The 21,684-nt window shown below is 45.7% G+C and overlaps 6 protein-coding genes across 6 annotated transcripts; 3 read left to right on the top strand and 3 right to left on the bottom strand.

Moving 5' to 3' along the window:
* Positions 1-276: 276 nt before the first annotated feature.
* On the top strand, positions 277-1,433 carry BDV27DRAFT_162035 (putative mitochondrial folate carrier protein Flx1; the record flags this gene model as incomplete). Its single annotated transcript, XM_032073319.1, has 3 exons — positions 277-394; positions 531-773; positions 850-1,433. 3 exons carry the CDS (start codon positions 277-279, stop codon positions 1,431-1,433), a joined length of 945 nt encoding a protein of 314 aa, XP_031923135.1.
* Positions 1,434-1,875: 442 nt separating this feature from the next.
* Positions 1,876-3,430, bottom strand: BDV27DRAFT_149031 (uncharacterized protein; the record flags this gene model as incomplete). Its single annotated transcript, XM_032070995.1, has 4 exons — positions 1,876-2,214; positions 2,281-2,454; positions 2,533-2,586; positions 2,657-3,430. The coding sequence occupies 4 exons, from the start codon at positions 3,428-3,430 to the stop codon at positions 1,876-1,878; spliced, it is 1,341 nt and encodes a 446-aa protein (XP_031923134.1).
* Positions 3,431-9,630: 6,200 nt separating this feature from the next.
* Positions 9,631-10,123, top strand: BDV27DRAFT_135157 (uncharacterized protein). Its single transcript, XM_032068465.1, has 2 exons — positions 9,631-9,803; positions 9,854-10,123. Exons 1-2 carry the CDS (start codon positions 9,724-9,726, stop codon positions 10,056-10,058), a joined length of 285 nt encoding a protein of 94 aa, XP_031923133.1. The 5' UTR covers positions 9,631-9,723; the 3' UTR covers positions 10,059-10,123.
* A 202-nt stretch (positions 10,124-10,325) lies between these two features.
* rcoA (putative transcriptional repressor TupA/RocA) lies at positions 10,326-13,856 on the bottom strand. The gene is made up of 8 exons (XM_032068464.1): positions 13,364-13,856; positions 13,040-13,121; positions 12,805-12,977; positions 12,057-12,586; positions 11,407-11,877; positions 11,189-11,321; positions 11,062-11,137; positions 10,326-10,964 (listed from the first exon to the last, which is right to left on the bottom strand). Exons 1-8 carry the CDS (start codon positions 13,482-13,484, stop codon positions 10,940-10,942), a joined length of 1,611 nt encoding a protein of 536 aa, XP_031923132.1. The 5' UTR covers positions 13,485-13,856; the 3' UTR covers positions 10,326-10,939.
* Positions 13,857-14,979: 1,123 nt separating this feature from the next.
* BDV27DRAFT_135153 (sterol desaturase family protein) lies at positions 14,980-16,918 on the top strand. Its single transcript, XM_032068463.1, has 2 exons — positions 14,980-15,567; positions 15,630-16,918. The coding sequence occupies exons 1-2, from the start codon at positions 15,299-15,301 to the stop codon at positions 16,417-16,419; spliced, it is 1,059 nt and encodes a 352-aa protein (XP_031923131.1). The 5' UTR covers positions 14,980-15,298; the 3' UTR covers positions 16,420-16,918.
* Positions 16,919-17,296: 378 nt separating this feature from the next.
* On the bottom strand, positions 17,297-20,739 carry BDV27DRAFT_135152 (NCBP1 family protein). The gene is made up of 7 exons (XM_032068462.1): positions 20,516-20,739; positions 20,292-20,383; positions 20,118-20,224; positions 19,789-20,056; positions 18,843-19,735; positions 18,541-18,722; positions 17,297-18,471 (listed from the first exon to the last, which is right to left on the bottom strand). Exons 1-7 carry the CDS (start codon positions 20,574-20,576, stop codon positions 17,588-17,590), a joined length of 2,487 nt encoding a protein of 828 aa, XP_031923130.1. The 5' UTR covers positions 20,577-20,739; the 3' UTR covers positions 17,297-17,587.
* Positions 20,740-21,684: the final 945 nt, after the last annotated feature.

Raw genomic sequence — 21,684 nt, 5'->3', positions numbered from 1 at the left:
GACAAGTCCTGAGCCTTCCGACCATTCCTTAATCGAATTAATTGACTGGATAGATGTCCAAAGTAAATCGCAGCCAATTCGCTGTTGGTATGAGAAAGGGCCTTATTACCTATAAGTTAACCACCTTCCTCATCTAGGCGCGAACAGGCAACTTCCGCCGCCGAACCGTAATCGATACGCGGACCTCCGGAGACGAAAAAGTCGATGACAGAACCAACCCTCCGTCACTCTACTAAGCTATACGAATGCAACCCAGGGAGGAGTAATAAAAAGTTCATGAACGGGCAGGATGGCTTGTCGTCATCCTTTGTGGAGAGCGTAGCGGGATTTACGGCTGGAATTGTTTCTACGTTGTGTCTCCATCCGTTGGATTTGATCAAAACTCGACTGCAAGGTAAGCCAGTCCTTGTGGTATACGCATGCAACTCTCTACCCCTACTTCTGCCCTTCATTTGATCATGTTGACACTCGCTTGGGATAGATGAGTGTGTGCGATCGTGGCTAAATCTTCTCTTCCCTGAATGACTTAGTTGACCGATCCTCGTCCTCTCGAGTGGGTGGTTCGCTTCGCGTCGTCCGCGGTATATACCAGAATGAAGGCGGCGTCACAGCTTTCTACCGTGGACTGACGCCCAATATCATTGGCAACTCGACCAGCTGGGCCCTTTATTTCTTGTGCTATGGTAATATCAAGACTGCGACGCGTACTTGGCGCAGTTCTCGGGAGGAAGAACTTACCTCCTCCGATTATTTTCTTGCCTCGGGGGCCGCTGGTATGCTAGAACCCTTAACTCTGGCTCGCAAATCTGGATGTGGTAGGGGCTGACTCAAATCGGCTCTTTACATCAGGAATGCTGACATCTCTATTGACAAATCCTATCTGGGTCATTAAGACTCGCATGTTATCCACTAGCTCTAGGACGCCCGGAGCGTATGCGTCTTTCATCACTGGCGCTTCACAGATATATCATTCAGAGGGTATTCCAGGCTTCTATCGCGGTCTCCTTCCAGCACTTTTTGGGGTAAGCCATGGTGCGCTTCAGTTTATGGCTTACGAAAAGTTGAAACTGCACCGGATCAAGATGTCATCTGCGACATTGCCTAACGACGACTATGCGGGATCGGCACAAGTTCGGTTGCGAGGACTCGGTAACCTAGATCTCTTCATCATCTCTAGTCTTTCGAAGATATTCGCCGGGTTTGCCACATATCCATACCAAGTGTTGCGGTCTCGGTTGCAAACTTATGATGCTCATCTTATGTACCGGGGGGTCCAGGATGTGGCTTTGCAGATCTGGGCCAGAGAGGGGGTGGCCGGTTTCTACAAGGGTCTGGGGCCAAATATATTGCGGGTGCTGCCAAGTACATGGGTGACCTTCCTGGTGTATGAGAACACCCGAGCATATTTACCCGAACTGATTTCACGCGCATAATGCGCTTCTGTCTTTGAGAAAAACAGTTCTCACTGCCATGAATATGAGAACCGGCGTTTTCATATTGACCGAGGTCTGCACATGCGAATTCAGGCCAGGAGGTATGTCAGCTGCACTATTGGCCTGCACTTGGAAGGTCGAGGCATGCCAAGCACTCGCAATTCTGATACTGCTCCCCGTGGCGACGCGTGAGATATTCGCCTACCAACAATGCAGATATAACAGAATTTACATTTTTGTACCAAGAATTACTTGACGCTAATAGTATTGCACAGAATGCTTTTTGTGTAAGCTGACGGACAACGCTGCCCCGACGGCGGAGAGATTCTCATAAACATCCAACATAAACAAACCTGGTATCGTAGAATATTTCAAATACATTGCAACACACAGCCAAGGAAGAACAAGTAGAACTAGTGTCAACCAGGAAAAACAGTGCAGCTCAGTGATTTTGTCTATCAATATAATAGGCATCCGCATCCTCGTCGTCACTACTCGAACCCCCGGTGTAGACCGATGATTCCTCACAACTGGGCAGTTGCAACTTGTCATCATTGTTGCCTAGAGTCTGGTGTTGTTTCCCAGGTCCTGAATTAGACGTAGGGGAGATCCTACGATCCTTTCCACGACCCTTTATTCCCTTGTTGCTATTCTTGTAAAGAGTGGCAAAGTATTCCCACAGCTTTCTATCTTGCGGGCTCATGGGCTCCCCTATGGTTACTTGGGAGAATTTCAGTGTTAAATCCCGCAATGTTGTTGCGTGAAATTTATTCTGGTGAGACTGTCCAACTAGTTAGATACGGCATAGGTAATTTACGCGAGTACTAGAATGCATGGGTCATCGCACCTTGAGATTGCCCAGCTGAGTAAATTGTTTCCCGCAGTCGTCTAACAGACAGGTGAATGGCTTGGCATGCTGGTGTGTGATTTTATGGGCACGGACATTGCCGCGTTGGGCAAACCTCTTCTGACATATATCGCAAGAGAAAGGTTTCTCTCCAGTATGACGTCGCTGATGGGTCTATTGGTAAGAGTTCTGGTTAAAATCTATCTTCTCCCTCCAGCATAACAGGACAGATTGTTGCTCAAGCGAGCTCACCTTCAGATTGCCTAACTGTGAAAAACGTTGTCCACAAGAGGGTTCCTTGCAGATCTGTCAGTGAACATGGTCAGTCACTGGCTCTGTTATAATCACGGCAGGTTGCTATCTTCTTCCTACTCACAAAAGGCTTGTCTCCGGTGTGGGCCCTTGTATGGATATCCAAATGAGTCTTCTGGGCAAAGCTCTTTCCACAGTGTGGAAGGGTACAGATATATTTGCGCTTCTTCCCTGACCGAGACTGCGCTTCTTCAGCCATCATAGTGCATCGGGTATTGCCAGATGAGTGAAGAGAAAAGGTCTGGGGATAACCATGGCCTCCCCTGTGTGTTAGTTGCTGTAAAGGCGGCAATGACTGTATATTTGGCGGCTGGACACTGGTTCTGGACTGGATTGCTTTCATCAGTATATCAACCTCGGTGGTGAACTCGATATCGCTGACGCTAGGGCTCTTGCTTTGGGTAGCTGCTCCGTGGGTTGACGAGCGGGCCATGGGAGTCTGTTGTGTGTTTGAGCTGGGATCAGTTTTGACCAACGGTTCTCTAGATACGCGATTGACCGCATTTTTGGCAGGACGGATATCAGGAATTGACTGGGCAGGTGGTGGCTCGGACGATAACCGTACGGGCTGGGAGTTGATCGATTCATGGCTGGCCACGAAGAACTGAGGATAGCTGGGTTGATGGTGGTGATGGTGGTGGTGGTGGTGATGATTGAGTGCATGGCCAAATCCATAAGCGGTCGGTGGCGAGTGGTGGAATGGCAGTGGAAATGACGCTGCTGGGTTTGCATAGAAGGGAAAGTTATGACCAAGATTGGAGGTCATCATCCGACGCGGCGCAACGGCGCCGATTGCATGACCGGGGAATTCATAGGACACAGGCTCAGCTGTTTCCATCTCGGGCGAGATTAGGAACAAAAGGCAATGCCCAGGTTACCGTACTCTAGGACCACTTCGTCCTTGCTGTCCACTCGTCTCTTTATTCTCGCTGTCTCAACGTCAGACTACACTTTCATATGTGACCACAAAACAGGAAGCCTTACTGATGAGCTTCCTTCAAAGACGAACTAGTGATCAATGGTCAAAGGTCAACAGCAGATGTCGGAAGTTTCTGCATCGACGTCTATCGATGCTAAAGGAAAGAAGCAAATAGAGCGGGAACAAGCAAATAAAGTATAAGGTGATCTTCCGATGGTAAAAAGCAAATATCAAAGGGTCGATCGGATAGAGAATCTCAAATTCTCCGCAGTTCAGAAGGCTCAGATCACTGCATATGAAATGATAATTATCGAGCCAAGAACGAGAAAGAAAAAGGAAATGAAAGGAAAGGAAAGAAAAGAAAAGAAAAGGGAAAAGCGAAATAAGGGAATAGAGAATAGGAGTAAAATATAATGAGAAGGAGAGTTGTTGAGTGGAATGAATGACAGTCGACAGGATGTTGCTCGCAATGATTAGTGGTGAGTATGGAAGCAAGCCGTGGCCTTCTCTCTTTCTCTGTTCTTTTCTTCGTCTTTGCCTTTGCCTTCTTCTTTTCACTTTTAGTATGTGTGCGTTTGTTATTTTTGTTTGTTGCTTTTTGTATGATATACTAACCCTCTGGATCTTTTGCACTCAAATCCACATTGACATACGTGACATTCTGTCTGATAGTGGTTATCTAGAACTAGATATACATCTACCTTTATTATAATATTCTAATTAAGTTAATCTTTAATCTTTGTTTTATTTTTCCCTTATTCTATTCTATTTTAATATTTCTTTCTAGCTCTATTTCTTTTTTATTTCTTTTTTGTCTTATTTTTATTATTTTTTTACCTTTTCCCGCCCACCTCCTGCCCGGAGGTCCCAGAGCAGTGGAAGCAGCGGGGGTGGACAACGACAGGGATCCAGCCTGTTAGCTGAGAGTTAGCTGAAGGCTTCATCTGGATCACAGAGACCAGCACCCGGAAAAGGCTAAGTGTTCCAACAGTACTCTGTACTGTACGGGGTACTTACATACCTATCGTACTGATGATGTATCCTTGTCAGCACATACAGTATAAACCTAGCAACAAGACACTAGTAGACATGGGGCACCGTGCCTTTTCCAGCAGTGTGTACTCCATACTGCACTTTCCTCCGTTTAGACAGACACAAGAGGATGATAAGGAATCATCCACATTGCAAGATACTCGAAGGCTACCTAATTATCAAAGATGGATGACTTGACCCACTGCCAGACCTTTAGACTCCTCCCTTTCCCTTCCCACCCCACCAGCCTCTATTGGGGTGAGTATGAGGTAATGGCACCGTCTCTTCAATGGTTTCTTACACCTACAGATGAGATGGCATTGGATGACATGGAAAAATGACGAGCTGGACTTCGCCCAGACATTGAATCATACTAGATCCATGCCTAGTGAGATCCACCGTCTAAGTCCAACTAGTTCTATGGTCTAGTCCCGACTTCCATCATCCTTGGGCCCCTGATCATCTTTTCTTTTACCTTTTCTGCCCATCTCGGCGGGGCGATGGATGGGGATGACTTTGATTGACTGCTGCAGGGGAGGGAGAAAAAGTAGGAAGTACTAGTGAGTACCCAGTACTAGTCGTGGCGGGACGGACAATCGTGGAGAACTGGTGGTTTTAGGCCAATCGCGGGATGGCGTGTGACAGCCCCGATCGAGCTGATAATCACGCTCCCACATTGACGGTACATAGTCATACATACGTACTTGACTTGGTATGGATATACTAATGTATCTTTATAGGCTTTGAGCCCATACCTCTACCCAGTTTACCTGCTAGTACACAGTAAGACTCTTAACAGCTCAATCGACCTAGATCAGTCCCACAACGATTAAAATCGCCTTGGTCGATATTAATTTGGAGGTTAAAAGGTTCATTGTTTATATCTCCATGTAGCAGAGTTCATAGAAGCATCGCCTGCTCATACTCCACCCCTCTCTCTTGTCTTTGACCTCCTCTCGATTTCTTGTTTCCTTTCCACGTTTAATTGGTGGCAGCGGTGATCATCGTGGCCATACTGTAAAAAAAAGAAAGAGGTATATATAAATGAAATAGGAACATCATCTTAATTTCAAGGGGAAAAGGGAAAATAAAAAAGAATAAATAAATAGATAAAATAAAAACAAAGATTGAAACAGAAATAATAAAACGAATAGAGCAGTTGACAGCAATTTCACAACTATTACTCTGTCAAGAACCATTACAAGGCAACCATGTATAGTGTGCACTGTACTTGCTCCATCCTATGGATTATTAAGAAAATAGAAAGTTCTTCAGGAAATGAACCCTCATTTTCTCTCATTATTTTACTTCCTTTCTTTCTCCCTTTACCACCCCCTCTTCTTTCTTCAAGCTCTCTACCTGATATCCTCATCCAATTGCTGTTTGAGATGGGTGAGAGGAGTGCCAAATACAACAGCCTTGTAAGTTACGCCATATCCGCTGCGTAATCATATATCATCTGACCCAGCAGCCCTGGAGGGTGCACTGACCAGCCAGGCAAATTAGACCAAGGCGAGGGATGGGTTTCAGCCTACCTGAAAAAGACTGGCTACTTAGTGGCCGCTTGGTTGCGTACGGAGGGAGTAGTACCCTTTAGTCAGGTACTAGACTAATGTAAATATCGATATCTCCACTCTGGGAGTCTTTCTCATTTCTTAAGAACTACAAAATAATGGATAATGTCATGGCTAACATAATCTGAGGTACAACCTGTATTATGGGATCTAAGTGAAAGCATCCCCTCCCCCACTAAATAAGAATTATATAAAAAGAAAAGAAAGAAAGAATTAGTCGACTAGGATACCCTCGTCATCTACGCAGGCACCTGAACTGTTGGAACCCATCCAGAAGAAGCAGTTTCAAGGTCGATGGTCAACACTCGCCTCACTAGTGCACCGATCAGCATGACCCGAATGGGTGTAGATCTTTGAGACTGGAAGCATCTCGTTTGTATTGGGTCTCTGACCTGATCGTAGGGTCACAAAAATAAAATAATGATAATGATAATAAGGGAAAGAAAGGGAGGAGAAGAAGCAGAATTGAAAGACCTGGGCACCTACCAAGCAAACTAGGTGCATCATGATATCCACTGTGTTCGTTGAAAATCAGGAGTTCAACCATTTATTATTTGCATGGAGCCGGCCGATGCGGCAAGCATCTTGCAGTACATCTAGTACATACACACAGAGGGTAAGCCACATGCAGCTTCGGGGCGGATGGGAATTTTAAGACTGGCTGCAGAAAAACGCAGGGTGTCCGAGAACTCGGGGGCTGAAGACGCCCAGAGTCGAGAATATTGTGTCCTTGTAATGAGACAAAGTGCCATGGATCGTTCGGAATCAGCTCGTATACCCGACGTATGCACATAGCAGGAGAGAAATGCACGTATATGGAGTATAGATGGCACTGCCTTGAGGACGACTATTTTGCATTCAACCTCCAATGGGAGGGATCCCTGAGTATGGCCACAGTCAAAGAAACCCTGTGGGTGACAGAAGTACCGCAAAGTTATGACAAGGGTTCGCCGGCAGAGCTACAGAACGGACCGTCCGCAGCCGATCAATAGTGTGGAAATACGAACTACTTAGTATCTCATTTGCTGGAAGTGACCCCCCTTTGGGTGGATTCCTTGGCGTCACTCTTCGCGACAGCCGCGGCTGGCGAGGAATGTCTACCACAATGCCTAATACATACATGGATACGTACCTAAACTCTTACGGGGTAGACGACCTCTGAGCTAGTACGTAGACTCTTACCTTGTCAAGCAAGAACAAACGAGCTCCATGAGTGGGTGTTGTCCAGTCTAATTAATTTGTTCCACAGGTTTCCAAACTTCTTAGTCACGCGTCACACATTCGATCCACTGCGAGTCATGGCGGTCTGACTCCAGTCCCATACGATTCGGCACTCCTTGATCGAGCTTCTACGGAGTAAGTATACTGTGTATGTATCCCAGCGTCCGATCATCTATTGCCTTTGACTAATACCATTGGGAAAGAGAAAAAAAGACTGCTGTCCCCACCCTCCTCACCACACACGCACACACGTTGACCGTGGCCATCTTAGCCGTCGGAGGACTTCCACTACCTTGGTAGGTTGGTACAAGTATATTATTGTCCATCCCCTGTAGTAATCCCCAAACATTGATTTTTAACCCCATGAATTGACACTTTTGGACAGGAAAATTAATCATAATGGTAATTGAATATATGACAGAGGGAGAGACAGGCGGAGAGAGAGAAGCTAGGTGCAAGGAGAGCTTGTGGCTGCAAAATTTACGGATAACGCAATTTGACTAGTAGTAATAAGGAAGATGCTAACCATTTCAATCATTCCCCCGTTGCTGTAGCGGGCCGGGCCTTCTTCACCATGATGATCCATAGATCGATGCGTCATTCCACCTCTTGGTATATCGATAAACTCATTATGAACATGTGTAAATAGAATACAAGGAGAGATCCAAGATGAACGCGCGGTCTTAAATTACCATCATACTTAAGCCGCGTAAGGTAAATGTTAAATCGTAGCGGGTATGTCACTGATTGACTTGCCAATATTGATTGGGCCAGCTCTAATCCTGGTACCCTTTGATTTTTTCTCACTTTATTACTGGCCTGACACAACACGAGGCGCTAAAGGGGGGAAGAGAAACAAAAACAAAAATAAATAAAAATAAATTAAAAAAAAATAAAAAATAAAAAAAATAATAAAATAATAATAATAAAGATAAAGATAAAAAAAAGAAAAGAAACCAGTGGAGCTCTAAGTATTGATTCCCCCCCAAAAAAGACGAGGGAAATTGTTACAGCGTACATGTTACACGCACAGTTATTTTACCTCTCATAACCGAGCATATGTACATATAATTGAATATATGTATGGAAGTACGGAGTAGAGCACAGTCCATACTACACACAAGAAAACGCAAAAAGAGAAAAGGATATTGATTGACTGGATAATGGCATGCGATTTCCACTACCTGTTTAACAAAGATTTACCCAAAGACATGAAAGCAAACAGGGGGGAGGGGCTGAAAACAAGATACATCACATGCACTGATCTATTAGGGGGATATCATTTCGCACCATTCCACAGCAATCTACCAACAGGGGCTTTGGATCCTGAGTCTTGGTTCAGGCACCGCAGGACCCATTGATCCATTCTGCTTAGTCCTGGAGGCAAAATGGGTAGATGATTATGGCTAGGTGTACAAAGGAAAATGACGAATGATCGCTTGATAGAGCTCTTCAACGACTCAATTATTTGTAATTGCATCCTAACCCGACAGGGAAAGGGCATGCATGATGTTTGCTCCGGCCCATATTTCGGAGGATATTGCATCTATCCCCCCCCGAGCCCTTGCAGTGCGTTCGGAACGCCATATGTAGTTAGCAATGTCATAGCTTTCACATACATCTATTGTATGGGTCGTCGGTGATCTTAGCTTGCTAGATGGAATCCTTCCCACCTGCGCTTCTGATGCAGGAGATGACAATCCCATTATCTACTGGATTGTTAGGTTTTACCAAAGGAGCGGTCTATTATAGATAGCTTCTTTGTTCAACAGACTTCGGAGCGAAAACTGCTGATCACCATTACTCAAGCTGAAGGGTAGATAAAAAAGGAAAAGAGGGGAAAGAAAGAAAGAAAGCAGTAAAACAGACTGCCTTTTTCATTCTTTTCTTCTTGCCGACTTTTCAAGCGGATCAGCGCGGCATTGAATTCTCTCCGCCTGTAAGATAACAATACCTATTTCCCAATAGCCGCCCATAGCCCCGAAAATTCCACTGCTGGACAGAAGCTGACTGGTGTATGCACCACACCGATATGATTTGATGTGATTTGGTATTTCTTGATTTTGAATTTTTATTTCCCTCCCCCCCCCCCTGTGATGGACTCCTCAGCTAGTATTCAATCTAAGCGTCTAATGACCAGATCCCTCGTGATCGTCAGGGCTTGCCAGAGGGCTAGTAGGATTGTTAACCTATTTTTAATTCTTATTTACCTAGTCGCTTTATATGAATCATAATCAGGACTAATATCCATGATCTGATCAATGACGCTATTTGGTATTGGGTAGTTCTCAAGATTTGTATCGCTTAGGTCTTTGATTATGACTTTTCCTTTGAAGATTTTGGTTGTTATCAAGCCTGTTTATCTGACCTATTGACCAGTTCACAATGCCCCAGGTGAACAATGCAATCATCTCATCTCACCTTGATTATGTTGAGTTGCACCATCATGCTTGTTGTAATACGAGGTATGAATACTGCCTATTTTAAACTACCTGAGGGGCTAAATTCGAGTAAGGCGATCGACGGCCGTACTTGGTATAGCACTGAGGGATACAGTAGAGGAGCCATACCTCACTCAACACGCCAGATTGGAAAGCAATGCTACCTTGATACATTTTGTTAGGAGTCTTTCAGTTAACTTTCCCCTTTCTCTTACTATGTACTTCGTACTCTTGATGAATTTTCTTTCCCCCTCTCTTTTCTCGCCTTTGCCTCTATGATGTTTTATGGCACACTTCCTCGACTTAGTAAATGTCAATGGACAAAAACAGGGGATAACGCTTCATTAGTGCCAACTGTGCATGCATACACCAAAATTAGCCAATCATAAGGACACAGAGCTACTATTGGGCACATGTTGATAATCCATCATATCGCTCATGCTGCTTGCCATTGATTTGTATGCTGACCTGGTGTCAGCTTTTTCCTTTGCCGAAGGCATAAAAAAGGAAAAAAAAAAAAAAAAAAAAGAGAGAGATAGAGAGAGAAGAGAACCCAGAGAAGTGAGATGATGTTTCGTAAGGCAATGTAGCCTCGGCCATCTCAGTAACAACCCCATACGAAATAAGTACAGGATAGGGTCATAAGCTCCTCACTCAATACCCGGAGTCCGCCCTTCATAACAAAACAGAGTAAGGTCGACAGGTGCTAAGATAGATAATCTTGTATAATTGTGACGAGGTCCACCCAACCTGTAGGGTCCGAGGCGATTTGATAGACGTGTTTACGCTAACTCCGGTTTCTCATTCAAATGCAAGTTCGACGCGCCTTCTACAATAAGTGAACATCCACGGTGCGCCCTTAATGTAATCGCATCCAGCTCCTTCAAATTCACTACCGGGCTAGTCCATGACAAGTAAAGCCCAAGATCACACGAAAGAATCCACAATCAGCCAAATTACTATCCGTACACACATTGCCCTTTTTTGGTTTGTTTTCTTTTTTCCTTTTTGTTTCTGACTTGACTTGACCCATATATCACTAATGAGGTAAATGTGGAGGTTGCGAGCGAAAGAAGAAGTGAAAACTAAACTGGCTGGGATAGGTCAAACATAGAAAGTACAAAACCATATGCGCGCCGAACCTTCTCAGGAGCATCTCATCACCGTCCAGTGTATGTAGAGTACCTTAGCAAGAGAAAATGAGGTCAGAAACACCCATTCATAAAAGATGGTATCGGGAGGCCTGTCAAACTACGGCAGCGGGGTGAATAAAGATACATACCTCCAGATTCTTGCACGCATATCACCACTACCGGTAGCGAACAAGTTGTTTGTCGGGCTGGGCGCCACCGAGATAACTACCACCAAGTTAGACAAAGGCATCACCCGCAAGAGATTTTGATACTAACCAGAATTTTTGTGGCCTTGTAGCATCATCTGCGCATTTCCCGTGATCGGATCCCAGAACTGGACACCCCGATCCTTGGAGCCACTCATAACCCAGTGTCCGTCTGGAGTCAGGCAAACACTGAGCACGAAGTCCTAAGCCGAAAGTGCGGTTAGCATCTATATGATTTGGCCTAAGGTAAACAGCAGGCCGTAACTGCAGTCGCGGACATTAACAAACCTTGTGGCCCTCGAAAGTCCGAATGCATTTACCACCTTTGACCCCAGTCCCAGGGAATGCACCACGGGGAACATTGAGCTCCCAGAGCTTGATAGTCTTATCAAGACTGCCACTGACTAGATCCCGGCCGTTTGGCGCGAAAGCGACCGAGTAAACGCTGTCTTTATGCCCATCAGGGCTCTCCAGCCGTTCAACTAAATAGCCGGTGGTAGTGTCCCAGACACGAACACTCTTGTCCAAGGAGCCAGCTGCGACGTAGTGACCATCGGGTGACATAGCAACGGTGGTGACACCATCTTCAATGCTGAGGGTGTAGACAAGCTTGCCATCCAGGATATCCCATAGGCGCACAGTCTTGTCTCCGCTGCCGGAAGCAATATAGCGACCGTTTCCAGCAAAGTCAAGAGAGTAAATATCTTGCTCATGACCAGTGAAGATATGCTTGATAGTCCGAGCAGCAATGTCCCAAACCTTGAGCCCACACAATCAGCCTCCTGACCAAATAAGCAAACAAGGGAAACGGGAGGGCGGGTGTAAAGATCATGTTCAAAGAGTACATGATAGACAACAGCTGTTGCCATTACTCGCAAGGATTAAAAGGTGAATATTGCGAGTCTTGAGGGTGACAGAAGAGCTGTACTCAGACTTACCCGAATTTGTTTATCCTCGGCGCCGGTTGCGAGGAACTTGCCATCTGGACTGAAGCAAACACTGCGGATATAAAGATCGCCATTTTTGTCCACATTCTCATCCTGAAGGGTAGCCACGTTCTGGCCAGTGGTGACATCAAAGATTTGAGCGGAACGATTGCAACCTGTTGCAAGATATTTGCCGTCCCGGCTGAAACGTACGCAGCAAACCACGCTATCGTGAACGAGGTGATGTACCAGCTCGACATCCAACACACGCTGCACCTCTGGGTTGAATACGGCGTACCAATCAGCACCCTCGCGCTTTTGCGAGGCAGGTAAATCATCTGGATTCCAGTTGGCCAACATGTTACCTGGGCGGTCACGGACAAGGGCTTGACTAGGTGGGGTAGGCCGGGCCAGCTGGGGTGACACACGAGGATCGGGGTAGGCCAGTTGGTGGGCTTGCTGGGGAGTTGCTGGTCCAGGGGGGGCACGAGGTCTCTTTCCAGGTCCAGGAGAGGCGGTGGGCGGAGGCGGAGGTGCATAGCCTGTACAAAATATTCGCGAGTACGGGTCAGACATCAAAGAACCCACTATGAACTCAGTCACAACATACCGTTCACAGCAGCACCAGGCTGATATCCCCCAAAAGAGCTCTGCGGTGGCTGCGGCGCTCCTTGCTGAGCCGCGGGAGCAGGCTGTTGAAGGGTATGCTGGGGAGGCTGCTGATCCTGGGGAGGGGGAGGGGCAAGACCGGGACCACTACCTCCTTGGTTGGCCATGATCCCACCAAATAGATTGCTGGGGCCATGGCCCAATGCGGGTGGGGGTGCTTGGGAAGGGCCAGCGTGCTGTGCTGGGCCAGCAATATGGGACGAGACAGGTTGAACACCGCGCGACTCGAGCTCATGACGAAGCACCCGAATTTCCGCTTCATAGCTGCAAAGAATTAGCTTCTGAAAAGGCCATTGTCTTTGGAAGGTCGTCCCATAGACACGTACTCTTGCTTCATCTTGATTTGTGCTTGTTCCAACTGGTAGACCTTCTGCCGAATCATTTCCATTTCTTGGAGCTGTCCGGTTACTGAAAGGATTGTTAGCAATCCATTTTTATCTAACATTTAATCCCCTCGTCTCTGAGTAAGAGAAACGGAGAGAACTCTTAGTAATTCCCAGCGAGCTATCGCGCTTCATGCGACAGATGTATCGGAGGAGCCAATTATGTAAGAACCTGTAGGGAAGTATGCCTGACAGGACTGGTCATGAGGGTTGAAACGAGGCAGATCCAAATAAGGGAAGAGGAAGACAATTCAAATGCACACATACATTGATGTTCAAACTCGCCGGTGCTCCTTGATTGATTCTCAAATTCCTGGCGCAGTTGATCAAGCAACTCCGTCAAACGGGAGTTGGGAGCGGGAACCATCCCGCGATGCGTGTTATACATTGCGCGTTACGCTTAGTCTGTGTGCTCAGTAGATATTGACAAAGATCAAAGGTATATTTGAAGATAACTCAGGGCGATCAGGCGGGACCAATAAAAGGATTGTTCGCGCGAGGTGAGGAACGAACGGTTAGTTTCGATTTAACAAACGGGCCGACCAGAAACGACTCAAGGCTGCTGGTAGAAAGTCAATGCAGCCGCATCACAGCGCGCCCCTGGGGACCAACCGCTGTAGCAATATCGTATTAATAAGGGCGGGTGTTGTGTGTGTAGCGGTAAAGACGTGGAAGGGGCTGTAAGGGGAGGATATGCAGTTGAGGTTTGGAGATGACAGTTCAAGCACGGAGATCAAGGCTGGAAATGGATGGGGGCAGGAAGGCGGCTGAAGGTTTGGCGCGAGAAGCGAGGCGATAGGCGAAGAAGCGACGGACGGGACTGGCCCCTTTTTAGCCTGGCGGGGCTTCCCGAAAGACCGTTTGCAGAGAAGGGACGGTATTAAGAGTTCCAAAGTGGATTTATGCCCATGGTAGTGACATACTTACTCCTAGTAATATCATAGCCCATCTCACAGATGGTTTCCCATAATATTTGATTTACATGATATACCTATATTCCCATAGTTTGTCATTTTCTGTAAGCCTTACCGTTGTGACGATCATGATAGACCTTCTTATGTTTTCTGGAGGCAACTTGGCTCTCAATGATATTGCCTTAACCTTTTTGTATTCTTCTTCTTCTTTTATTATTATTGTTATTATTATTACTATTGTTTACTTTTTTGTGAGAAAAAAAATCGATGAAAGAAAGAAAAGTTAAGGATGGAGATATTATATATTACTTTTAGCACGACAAATGTGACATTTCTCTATCGATGAAACGACTCAGTAGGTTGGATACAACATCTACTATGGTAAGGGGATGAAAAGAAGCTGTAATGTTCGGTTCTCAGTACCGAAGTTGTCCTAAGCTATTTCAGGGAAGATAGTTATGTGATACTTGTAGAGAGAAGTAAACCTAGACATCTCCCTCTAACGAATCGGATTGATATCAGTAGGAATTGTGAACGACATGCCCCCAACACTACACTCTTGGGAATTCGTGTTTCTGTTCATATATTTACAGGTGTTGATGCAAATGTACGCGAAGCTGAGATCTACTAGTCGAATAGCCGGGCAGCTGGCAAATGTAGACGAGTATGATAAGAGTACATAGTTACTTTCAACCGACTGTTTATATTTGTTGGATAATACTAGTGACTGCCTACTTCAGATTCTTTTGATCCCGTCCTTTGATGTTCAAGTTCCCCCCCCTCTCCTCTTTTTTTTTCCCTAGTTCACAATTATTAGATGAATATGCGCCTGTTACTCTGGTTGTGTGACCGTTTTTCATTTCTTTCTTTTTTTCTTTTTCCTTTTTTTTTTTTTTTTTTGCCCTTCCCACTTAGCAGATAACTACTTCCTCATCACCACTTTCCGGACCGCGAAAAGAAGCCTGAGTTCGAAAGGTACAAAAAAGAAAACGGGGAACGGCTGCAAGTGTTCCGCCTGGTGTGATGCCGAGCTTGATCCTTATAGGCTATTTTCCTTTTGTTCATTCCCATCCATGCTTCACATCAATTTCCTCTTCTCTCCACTTTACTTAATTTCCAACCTATCCCTAAAATCCACCCTTCTGATTTCCCCGACTTGACTCTCCTCTCTTCCACCTTCTCATTCCCTTTCCAACTCTTTACAACAATTGGGACGCATTGGCAGTTAGTAATCGTTTTCTCGACGGACCCGAATTACACCACGTTTCAGCTTGGTTCTCAAGGGATCATGGATATCGCTCTTGAAATCTGGGACACCTTCATTGGTGACCGCTTATATGCCGCTCTTCTTCCCATCTCCCTTTCGTCCTCAGTCTCGTTTCCTGGCTTCAATCATGCGGTCAACAGCACCCTGTCCTTCTTCGGCGCATCCCAGCCCTTCATCTATGAACCGGCCACACACCTGATCTATTTGGAACCGTCGAAGTACGCGTACATGAGTGCTTGGCCCAGGAACAACATCTATCGCCAATTCCTAAGTTTCTTCTTGATTGTCTGGTATGCAAAGAACCCCTTTCGCTAAGGCTGAATTCGGTGTCTAACGGTCATTTATGGAAAAGGATATTCGGCCTTATCACCTATTTCATATCCGCAACACTGTCTTATATTTTTATCTGGGACAAGACTACCGTCAAACACCCGAAGTTCCTCAAAAACCAAATTCCCATGGAGATTGCACAGACCATGGGATCAATGCCCATCATGTCTCTTCTGACTGCCCCCTTTTTGGTCGCCGAGGTCCGGGGTTATGCGAAGTTGTATGATGGTTTCTCCGACGAGCCTTTCCCGTACTATAGCATCATACAGTTCCCGTTGTTCATTGCATTCACCGATTTCTGCATTTACTGGATCCACCGGGGCCTACACCATCCGTTGATCTATAAGTCTCTACATAAGCCGCACCACAAGTGGATTATGCCCAGCCCCTTCGCCTCACATGCCTTCCATCCGCTGGATGGATGGTCTCAGAGTGTCCCATACCACGTATTTCCGTTCATCTTCCCGCTCCAGAAGGTCGCCTACGTTTTTCTCTTCGGTTTTATCAACCTCTGGACCGTATTGATCCATGACGGTGAATATGTTGCCAACAGTCCGGTCATCAATGGGGCGGCCTGTCATACAATGCACCATCTTTACTTCAACTATAATTATGGGCAATTTACCACCCTATGGGATCGATTGGGAGGAAGTTACCGAAAACCAAACGAGGAACTTTTCCGTCGTGAGACAAAGATGGACAAGGAGGAATGGAAGAAACAGACCAAAGAGATGGAATCTATTCTCAAGGACGTCGAGGGAGACGATGATCGCAATTACCTAGTGGAAGATGAGTCCAAGAAGGATCTGTGATTAACACTATAGGGCCTACCATGTCACTTCCTGTCTCCCTTTTATTCAAACCTTCTTGGAACTACTGTTGACTGGCTTAGACGGCTGTTGCGAATGATATAGGTTGTCAAACCGCTCCCTGGGAGCGGACAAGTTCTTTCTGGACCCCGCTGGATTCAGAGGAGAGAGCCACAACCGTCTTTTGGATGGCGCTAACAATACCCTCACTTGGATCTTTTGCTTCTGACAGTGAGTGTTACGATATTTATGTTTTCCTAATTTGTCCTGTGGGCACGTGTCTGCCATCAGGTCTCTTCCCTAGCCACACTGTTTAATACTGTTTCTAGTATATTAATTATTGCATACCTGTTTTTGTATTTATAATCAGTCACTGACACATCGTGATATGGACCATTGTCAATGGTGAAAATCACTGCAACCCCCCCCCCGGTGTTTATGGTTTCGTTGTACATATATTTCAATCATAACCAAAAGCAGGAATGAAAGTCATTATAGAGCAGTCTTAGTCGGTTCCTACTGCCACGGTCTAAACCTGTGCCCAATATTTAGATGTACGTTTTACAACCTGTTGAAGACACTTGCATTGCCCAAGTACTACGAGGCCAGTTTGCTGAATTGGTCCAATTTTGAATTGCACCACCTTGATTCTCCTACCAGAATACTAGGTGTATTATCATATATAGCGTCAATAGGTAAACACCTATCGGATTGAATAGTGATCATATTATTATATTTTTGGTCAAGATAAAAGTATACATATTAAGAATAGAACCCAGTTATACTCACAGTTTGCTTTCATATGCTGCATTTTCAACATCTAGTGTTAATAATGCCCAACTCATGCAGTGGGCTTATTGAGATATGGCAGTGACTTTTGCCAAATTAAATACCTTTCGAGATTCCTAATGTCAGCTGGTGAGTAGATCGAACCAGTCCTGAACTACAGTCTAAGATGGCCTTTTCTTCTTTTCCCTTTCTTCTTTTCATCCATTATTTGAAGAAATAATGGAAAGAAAGAAAAAAGAAATGAAAAAAGAATAAAAAAGGAAAGCATATATAATAAACAAGTATGCAGCTACTCTTCGTTTAGGATAATGTCCAAGACAAGAAAGAATGCCGACAAAAGAGGCTAAACATGCGAAGCCTCCCAATGACCCCCAGATAAAATTCATGAGACATTCACCGCCCCATCTGCATCCGCGACGTCTAGATCTCCATCTGCTGGAATATCCATAGCCGTGGTTTCTTCCTGGGGCGGAGGTGCCGTTGTTCCGATAGGAGTTGCAGTGGCCATGGCTTCAGCGATAAATGATTCCTCAACGCCGGCTTTTCGCCTGAACGCTCTCAGCCACCGACATCCCCATTGTCTGATGATATTGTCCTCTGGTAGCTCGCCACTTCCATCACCCCTTTCCATCAATTCATCGTTGTTGCCTTCGGCGACTGACACAATTGAATCTTCAATTACCTTGAAGAGCGCCTGCATATCTGTCTTCTCACGTTTTAGGGTTTCATCTAGAACACTCAGCTGTGGCTCATATAGACCCGGCTGCGTCCGTGCAGCAACGATTTGGCGCAGACGGTTGGTGACCTTTCCCACAGTGGCTGATATCATCTCAAAAACATGTGTTCTTGCCAAAATCGTCCCAGCTTCGAGCTTGTCAACCAGTGCCCATTCAATGACGGATAGCGGCGTCAGGATAGTGTAATTCAGTAGCTTGTCAATGATATTGATGCCGATTCCTGGCTGATCGGTCCAATATTCCATGACAGAGGTTATAATCTGGCGACGTGCACGAGTGGACTTGGGGCCAATGGCTAAAAGCCGTTCCTTGTTTCGCTCAATGCAAGACAGTACGTGAGAAAGTGATTTTGACCCAACGAAGCAAATCGCCGTGACGAACACGTCTGTTGAAGGTAGCATAGGGTCCTCAACCCCCATCGCCCTAGCTTGCTCTTCAATAGCATTGATTATGGGCAGGATATCATCATCAGTTGCTTTCTTACGGATGAGCTGCATGATTTCTGTGCCTTCGTTGGCATAGGGTGTGGCTATCGAGGACGATGATAAGTCAACAAGTTCTTAGAGGTCCACGACAGGATTGGAGCGCATGAACTTACTCTCTAATGAGTATTTGAAGTCAGGAGTATCCTTCTCCTTGCCTTCTGTAATCAAATCTTGATAAGGGTCTGGAAGTGTTCCTCTAATACGCTGGGCAAAGCTTAACCTGATCTCTTTGTCCAGCGCGCCGATTATAAAGGCCATCCTTGGGTGAACGGAGGAAAGTTCAAGGTCATCGATCCTTTTTCAACGGTTAGCCCCTCATTCTGTCATTTATTATTATTGTAAATGTAATTTTTCCTTTCTTTTCTTTTCTTTTTGACTTAAAGACAAGGATCTGTATCGTTACGGTGGGACTGACCATTCACTCCATTTCCATGTGAACCCGAAATTGCTTAGATGATGGGCAAACCAATCCAAGAACCGATGGCTTAAATCCAGATCAATCGTTTCCAAGCTGCGATAGAGAAAACGAATCGCACGCCCCAAGCTCGGAGCGATAGCAGCCGGTGCAATCTTACAGCACTCTGTGAGAACTGAGTGGTAGTACACAAGCTTGTGCTGCGGGGAGGGAAGTTGGAATAACTGGGAGAAAACTGCATCCACGGCCACGTCTTCGGGCTTCCACGTCGGGCGGTCCCCAGAGATATCGCGTAATCTGTCAAAGGGCGTTGCACGCTTCACGAAAGTATGTGGTGCAAAGTAACAGTCAATGTCAATGAGATACTTGGCAGTGGCAATACGGTTGAAGTCAAGGATGTTGATCGTGTCAACAAGAGCGTCCCGCAGCAGGGATGACGCAATATCCGACGTTGGAGGGACAGTTTCCACCTCTTGGTTGGAATACACGGACATATAAACTTCAGGGAAAATCGCTCCGGATCCATTTCGTACAGGGTCGGGCACAGTTATTTGAGGGAATGCATGCTTTGCGCCGGAATCCAAGGGTTTCTGCTCTTCTTCATTGTCGCGTCCACCTTTCCACGGTCGAGGAAGACATGAGAGTTCCCAATTCCGGCTGGCTTCCTGCTGGAGCTGACTTTGAAGCAGGCTAATAACGCTTTGTGCAGCAGATGAAGTGTCATGTTCCGGGCTAAACGGATTAACCAAATCCACCAACGCATGCGGGGTCGATGCAATAATGTCGGTCTTTTCAAGAAGGGCATTTGCCTGAGCCTCAAAACCTGTTATTGGAGAAGCCATTATATATGGAATGGTGAAGAGAATTATCTTCACGAGTTCCAGTCCTAGCAACTATACATGACTTATTAGTCGATGTGCACATAATAGATAGCGAAACTGCTCACATCTTCAGAAGAGGCTGTCTGCAGAACAACGGCCCGCTCAAAAAGCTCTTCCAGGATTGAGAAGATGCCGTCTCCTTCATATAATATCTGTAGGCATCCAAAAAACCGGAGAAGAAGCTTGACTTCACGCCACGCCCCGTTGTTGATGTAGTGCTGTAAGTATTCGCTCGCTTTTGTAAGGACATCGGACACAAGCTCCGATCTGTAGACATTGGCAGACAGGACCGTCGCTGCAATAAAGGGGATTTTCAGCGGCTGCTCTAGGACACTGTCACGCGTCGCATTGTGTTAGCGTTCGGACGGGAAAACTAGGGCCAGCCTAAGCGTACAGGTCAACTGAAATATCAACAAAGGTCTGTCTCAGCTCCTCATCCTCATAATTCTCGGCGACGCTTTTTGCAATATTCACAACATCGTCTTCGGCTCTTCTAGCGGCCTAACGTGAAAGTGTAAGTTATGACGTTGATAACCAAAATCTAAACGCCGAAGCAGAGTGATCGTACAGATTCGGCAATGGTTAATAGCTGTCTTCGGACCTTCGCCACCAAAGGTTCTTCATATCTGCGCCTCTGGCGTCGATCATAGTCATCGTCTTCTACATCCGCAGTAATTGTTAGTGGAAAGAGCTATCAAAAAACATGACGATACGAGGGATCAAGAGAAACGGTATTGTGGTAGATGCCATAGCTTTTTTTGTTTTGATCCATAAAAGAAATTCCATACTGACCTCTATAGCGCTTTTTGCGACCACCCTTAGGCCCGTGATGACGGCGTTCATAGTCAACCATAGCTATCTATTACTGGGCACGTAGGTCTTTGTGCCTCTGCCGATTGGGACGAGCAAGATATTGAGCGAGACACTGTCAAAGCTGTATGATGTAGATGAGACACATAAATGTGCGTCGACAGACACTTTCACCGTCGGTAAAGTCTATCAGAGCAAAGATCACGCGTGCGCATGGTTCTAGAAGCAAAACATCGTCGGCACCCTGAGCTCAACAAGGCTCGGGATAAGGGATGCTCCGTGCCGCTGATTATATAATATTATAATATGACTGACTATTAACTACTCAGTAGGTACCATTACACGCTAACATACATCCAGTAACATATATCACGATGTACCACGAACGAATTACCTCTCAGAAACAGAGAGACCAGCTGGTCATTTGTTTTACACATATGCCCTGTTGTCCCAATTTGAGATGCCTAAGATCAAATCTAGTTCAGACCCTATCTTTTAACTAGCTAAACAGCTATGATATCTATCACAAACATGGAGCACCGCATTTCACCTTCTGCCTTTGCCGCGGAGCTGTATGGGAGAGTGATATAACGATCAACTCGGATTCTTCGCCCATTCACCTAGAGTACAGCTACCGGGAGCCGTTTGAGGCCCACTGGCACTTATATAGTCGTCGATGAGTATGACCCATAGACCTCCTACATCCATAGACCATCCCGACTATTGGGAGAGATATATGCCAGAAAATCTGGAAAGAAACTTCCAATTATAGCATGAGACAATGAATAACGGAAATTGGAGGGGCCAAACCAGGCAATTACAAGACTGTGGTTATACACACTAACGAATGTGACGTTCCAGGTGTACGTAGAACTCTAATAGAAGGAAGAGAAGAGGGACGTGGCGAGGAGAGAAATGGTGAGGGGGAAGAGAAGGGGCTAAGAAATCAAAAAAAGAAAAGAAAATAGTATATCAGTCGTCTGCTTCGGAACTAACTATGCACCAGCTTCATCGTCGAGGAATATTATCATTCGATCCAAACATATGAAGCCGGAGTTGTGAAATGCGAACAATGAGTAATTCAAGGGAGATAAAAAGAAAGGCAGATGGGACGAGTATGAGGGTAGAAGACAAACAGTAGAGAATATTTA

Source organism: Aspergillus caelatus, assembly GCF_009193585.1.
Source record: "Aspergillus caelatus strain CBS 763.97 unplaced genomic scaffold BDV27scaffold_231, whole genome shotgun sequence".
Taxonomy (NCBI): domain Eukaryota; kingdom Fungi; phylum Ascomycota; class Eurotiomycetes; order Eurotiales; family Aspergillaceae; genus Aspergillus; species Aspergillus caelatus.
Note: the sequence above shows the minus strand (reverse complement) of the source record. Positions and strands in the feature narration are given on the sequence as shown.